The sequence below is a fragment of the Polistes dominula genome, unplaced genomic scaffold (assembly GCF_049000335.1).
Source record: "Polistes dominula isolate Pdom_NZ unplaced genomic scaffold, Pdom_raw_medaka contig_28, whole genome shotgun sequence".
In the NCBI taxonomy this organism is placed as follows: domain Eukaryota; kingdom Metazoa; phylum Arthropoda; class Insecta; order Hymenoptera; family Vespidae; genus Polistes; species Polistes dominula.
Window position 1 is genome coordinate 1,640,459 of NW_028300879.1, and position 6,646 is coordinate 1,647,104.

Here is a 6,646-nt window from a genome sequence, read left to right on the forward strand (position 1 = left end):
TTACTTCAGAGGGCAGAGTGAAAGTTGGACAACAAAAGTAAAAAAGTAAAAAGAATAAGATAGAATATATAAAATGTCTGAAGTTTTCTCATACAAAAGTTGTGGGCGTATTCCACGCTCCAAAATAAGAAAGAAAGGTTATACGAAGATAGGTCATCTAACGGTTCATTCAAAAGTTATTTAAATGTACTGTTTAAAATGTCTCTCTTCTACACAAATAGAAGTTTGCCACTATGCTGTTTCTAATATGACAAATTTCTCGTTGATTTTTATTAATTCCTACAATTGCATTCCTAATTCGTTTTATCATAACATCAAATGTAGTTATCTTTATTACATAAACTTCTTTATTTTGCTTCTCTTATAAATATGTGCGTTTTATTGTGTTCTGTTAGAAACGTATATTTCTTTACTGTAGTGTTTACGCTATTATATTATCAGGATTAAAATATTGGGAATTTTGTGTGATTATAGACTGTAACTATTCAGTATATTAAATTTTAATTATTATATTAACCCTTAAATAATGCAAGCAAAACAATATTAAAAGAAAATTATAAAATACTTTGTTAAAACAAAGTCACTAATAAATTTTTAAAATCTCCGCCAAGCTCCCCATTTTACTGATCAATGTTAACATTTCATTGGTTGGCAGTTATACCAATAGGAAAAGACGCGTTGGACAAGCGCGCGCTGTCCGGTAAGGCGCGGATAATTCAAAATGCAAAATATTTTCTTATTTAGATGCACAAATTACTGTTGTAAATGTAATAATTATTAATAAATTACTGTTAGTTACTTATTAATTTATTATATAAAAATACTTTGTAAATTAAAAAATAAATAAATGTTTATTAGATAAACATTATAATTTTTAATAGATTTAGTTGATATTGAATATACAGTAATTTTAAACATAATAATTTTTTATGTTAGTATTATAATATTAATTATAATGTATATATTTAATAAAGGTAAGAATAAACGAAACTGTCGGAAAATTAAAACATAAACAAGACTGTACTTATTTTTAAATAAGAAAAGAAAGTATACAGAAATTTTATGTTATATATATTTAATACTATAATATATAAATTTGGTATTATTTCCTTATATAGATAAGAAATATATTTGTTATAAGGCCACTCAAATATGAAACTATAAATGGTATGCTATTTATGTTTATTTTGAATTCAACTACAAAAATGATAGAAAAGATAGTTGTATCTTTGTTTAAATTTGTTCTTTATAATATAAACTGTATGCAGTATAAAAATTCGCTTTAATAACATTACATATGGATATGTTAATAACAGAGTTTATAACAGTAATTAGATACTACGATATTATATAATATACATATATGTATATTATATATATATATATAAATTTTTATATTTTAATAAGAAAAAATAGAAAAATACTATTTTATAATGAATATATTCCTTAAGTTGATAAATTTGAATTATTACTTTGCCCTATTTCATTAGAGAGCTCTGCTGATTGAAGTGGTATAGGACCATATTGTAGATAATAATGTTGCTCTGGAAGTGAATACCATGGATCGTGTATATTTTGCGGTGGTAAACCATTATATGCAGGCTGTTGAGGATGTATATATGGTGGATATACAGACGGATAAGCCGGAGAATATGTTTCTGCACTTGGATAGAAATATGGTAAAAAGGAATGTACATTACTTGCATCAACGACATCAGAATTGGGCATGCAAGTAATACTAGGGAAGCCTCCTTGAGGTAAATAATATGGGCCTCCGTATGAATCCATTTCATTTTCACAATATGGTACATTTACATATGGTGGTTGCTGTATGTAGGGTAGATGACAAGAATTGGACATTCCAGGAGGCACATATACTTGATTTAAAGTAGTATTTATATACGGTACTTGCATATCACCATTTTGTGAATTTTGAAAATTTGGAGATTCATTAAAGTTAGAGTTATGTTGATACTGCTTAGAAATATTCTTATGAGGATACATTTGTTCGCAATTATTATTATAATGTTGATCTGTAAAAAAAAAAAAAAGCAGTATATTAGTTTATGAAAATTATTGATTTAAAATAACATATTACTTCATTAATAAAATCTATCTTTAAATGTACTTCTTTTAAATCGTGGTGCTGTATTATTAGGTCGTTGTTTGTCTTTATTGATATTTTCAGTCTCTTTAATATTGTCATGGACAAACGATGATGTTTTCTTTTCATTGTCCATTTTTTTTAATTTGTCCTTTTGTAAATCAGTCGCATTATTTACGCACATATTTATCGTCTTTATCGCTGGCTGTTGAATAACAATATTGTTTGCATTTTTGTCAGTACTTTCTTTTTGTTCTGTTAATTTTTCATCTTCCAGTATACATGCGTTAATATTTTGTATTTCTTCTATATTTGGAGGCACATCTGTAAATAAATGAAAAAAAAAAATATTTTAATCAAATTATTAAATATACAATATACATATATATATATATATATTATGTAAATCATATTGTAAAAAATATATAATACTTGTATTTAATGATGTAACAGGTGGAACAGATATACACCAAGATTCCGGCGGTACTGATTGTCCATTAGGACCATAGTTCCATGCATGATTGATTCGAAAATACTGTAAAATACAATTTATGTGATTATATTTTTGATTTCATATAATATTCAAGTTTTATAAATGTATCTTACCTCTAATCCTAAATTATAGAAAAATTTTAATGTAGCTGGATCTGAAACGAAAAAGACGATTTATATATATAATTTATATATAAAGGATATTTTTAACGAAATAGCCCACTCAGTTGAGAATGATTTATTGAATGACTATTAAATCTTATACCCTTAATTAAGTGGGCTACTTTGTAAAGTTAACTTGTTAGATTAAAATACACACCTGATAATGGTAAATCACAGCTATTTAAGTCTATACCTTTTTGAGTCGAATTATTGACATTTTGTAATGTTTGATTCGCAGGTACTAATTCACCTGTATAACCAGGCACGTACGGTACAGCAGGATAAGAATTACCATCCGAAGCAACATAATACAATGATGAATTTCCAGTTATAACTTGCGAGTTATCTACAAACAAAGTTTTCCAAATGTAATTATAATATAATTAATGTTTTATATAGTTTATTTTGTAAATACATTATTATATTGTTTATTTGTAAATAACAACATACCTTCTCTACTATCTGTTATTGTATTTTCATTGATATCTCCCTGTCCACTAAATTGAAGATTATTATTCTGAAAAAAAAAAATACCAAAAATTTATTGTTTACAATAAAATCTATCATTTTCATTTTGTATAATGTAGTATATGATTGTCATACATTTGTAGCATAATTTTGTAACTTTCCCAATGTATTTTCTCCAAGTATCTGACTTTGATTGTTCCTACTAACAAAACAGTAACTTATAATATTAAAATAATAATTAATATTTACTGATAGTGTAATATTTACCATTCTTGTTTTTGCCATTGATGTTCCGGAAAGTTTTCTTTTTTTATATTGTCATTATTATTATCCTTATTATTTGTAATTAACATAACAGATCCAGTATTGCTGGATGTTAATAAGGGAGTAGTTATTTTATTAGTATTAGAAACACAAGTGTTATTAGAATCTTGTTTATTATTAAGATTTCCTCCAGGATTATTATTATTATTATTAGATGAAGCATCAATACGATTTATTTGTTCCTTTGTTTTGTTCGAATTTGAGTTAGAAGATTTTTTATATTTTTGATCTGAAACAAAAATTACATATATATATATATACATTGATGATGTAAAAAATCATAAAAGAAAGAATCTTATTTAAATTATACACCTACTGGAATCAATTAGTTGAACATTCTTTTTACATATTGGTACCCAATTATTTTGCTTATTTTTTCGTAAAGATAATGGTTTAAGGGATGAATATGGTACAGTCCTTTTTTCTCCAAGTTCTTCTATAAATACTATCACTGAACCATCGTTTTTACTTATTTCTTGAATATGTCCACAAAATGTTGCAGGATCTTGATTTGATTTTCTTTGTATAATTTTTGTTTCATTACAATTTTGATTATTTTCTAATGCACCTGCATTATTATTGATTCCATCCAAGTCACTTTTATTAAAGTTCATTTCAATTAAACATTTATCTCCAATTTGAAGTCCATTACTATTATATCTTGTCCAACCAGCATTCTTTATTTCTGTGTGTGTTAACAATGTAAAAATGAATAATTAATTAATTCATTCTTTAGAAAATATCTATGAAAAGAATACTCATTGTGAAGTTCTTTATTTGTATAGAAAACGAGAAAGATCACAAAATTTTAGTAATATAACTTAACTGTATTTATTATACCTTCTGTTATAATAAAAGTGAAAATTTATTAACGTTTGGCAATATTTTTGAATGAACTAATATGTGAGTTCTTTAATTTTACATGTCAGCGTATAAATAAATAGACATATCATTTTTAAATATAACAAATCAATTAAATATTTATAATAATATAGTAGATGTAATGTAAATTACATACCTCGTCTAATTTCATGCCATACGTCGAAATCTATATTACGATAAATATTAATATCAAGAGCTTTAGCGACTCTATAAGGAAATGGTGGTATACCTTTTGAAAAAGTATACATGTCTCCTATAGTCTCACAGCTATTTTCCATTCTTTTATATATTTCTGCAGATAACTGTCTGTAAAGAAATGTATGAGGATGCATAAAGCATATGTGTATTATCAATTTAAAAAAAAAAAAGAAATATTTTACAATAAAACTTACTCTCGCATCTCAATATTTCCTTTTAAAAGAATTTATCATGTCTTAAGGAAGAACTTCTATCATGTAGCATTTTATGAACAGTATTATCCACATTTTTCATATCAAAAACATTTTTATATAGAATTTGATACATAATAGCTGTAAAAAAAAATGAAATTTAATATAAAATTCATGACTAAATGATAAAATCAATGACTCTACTTACATTGACAAAAACCAGCAACCATAACAAAATTTTTATTATAAACACTTTCATATTGTTTCTGTGGCGTATGACATAAATATATATGATTTGTAAAACCATTATTAGTCACTGATTTACAAATTTGTTTCTGTCCGTTAAATAAAATGATATCTCTTTTATAAAGTAAAGATATAGCTTGAATTTCATTCGGACCACCTGATTCTGTGAAACATGCCATTTGTTCGAGATAATTATCAAATGGAATTGTTACGGACTGGAAAACAAAAACAAAAAAAAGTAATGAAATAATGATTAGAAAAATATTCAATTAATATTATATTTAAAATGAAACACTCTTAATAATTGTTACCTCCTCAAACAAGTGCTTGTTTTGTCGCATGAACTCAACACATTCTTTTCTCACTCTTATATGATAATATTGTGTTAAATAAACTTGTTCGCTAACAGCTCTGAACAAACAAGTTGGATCCCTAGGAATATGTTTTCGAAAATATCCTTGGCTTTGTAACCATTCATCAACATGTTCTTGCGTCCTTTTTGAAGACTTTCTGGGAGATATTTCCATAATTCTTCAAACAAACAAAAAGAAACATGCAAATATATTTCATATTTAGAAAAAAGTTAACAATCAAGTTTAATCAATCTATTTGATTTTGTAAGTATCATGTTTTATTTATTATATTATATTATATTATATATTTATTTTTAATATAATTTATGTAAAAATGTTGACACACATTGTATATATATATATATATATATATATATATCCATTTGATATGACCTTACACAAAAAATAGTAAATGCTACTACTGTACCTTTTTTTAATATATATCAATTAAAAATATATGAAAATCAATAAAGAATATATAAAATTAATTAAAAATAAAAGAATATCTACTTAACAATGAAATACGGATTATAAGATATAATAATATAATATGTGCAATACGTTAAATTCATTATTTTAGAACAATTGAAGGATAAAGATTGATTTACTTACGTGGATTATAAATCGTTATTTAATCTTATAGATCACTAATTAACTTGTTATAATTTCCTAGAAATAAAGTCACCAAAAATGAATAATTATAATTGTTAATAAGAAAGAAAATAAGTAATGAGAAAAGAATATATAAAACGGTTTTAACCGCACGTGTTCGGATAAATGTTGTTTTTTTTTTTTTTTAACTACTATTGGTTAAATGAGATGAACAAATGATAGAAAGATCGTTAATCAAATGAATAAATTTAAATACGTGATATTTACTAGATATAAAATATTATAATTTACCACATATATGTATCTATCCGTTTTACCTTATCGTGTAATAAACCGATAAATTACTAGTTTAAAAAAAAAATATATTAACATCAGAGCTATAGAGATCATACATTTGATTTCAGTTGACAATTACAAACTTCAAGGACAAGTCCTTTGTTCTGTTTCTGTTTGAAGTCGTTTTTGTTTTCTTATAATGCGCGGTAATTTTGAGTTAATAAACAGAACATTATACTTACATTTAAAATGTATTTTTAAAATTAACGTAGAATTATTTGTATTCTCACATTATTTGATTAAATTTAAATTTATATATTTTGTTGTTGTTGTTTAAT

At 24.7% G+C, this 6,646-nt stretch overlaps 1 protein-coding gene across 1 annotated transcript; it reads right to left on the reverse strand.

Annotated features, from left to right (window-relative positions):
• Nucleotides 1-1,191: 1,191 nt before the first annotated feature.
• On the reverse strand, nt 1,192-6,635 carry LOC107065187 (uncharacterized). The gene is given in 16 exon segments (XM_089174642.1): nt 1,192-2,033; nt 2,129-2,428; nt 2,537-2,639; nt 2,711-2,751; nt 2,916-3,104; nt 3,209-3,275; nt 3,362-3,425; nt 3,494-3,779; nt 3,867-4,235; nt 4,569-4,738; nt 4,825-4,849; nt 4,852-4,962; nt 5,030-5,282; nt 5,379-5,598; nt 6,033-6,089; nt 6,324-6,635. Coding segments are annotated over 14 exon segments (2,781 nt in total). The 5' UTR covers nt 5,595-5,598; nt 6,033-6,089; nt 6,324-6,635; the 3' UTR covers nt 1,192-1,446.
• Between the last annotated feature and the right edge of the window lie 11 nt (nt 6,636-6,646).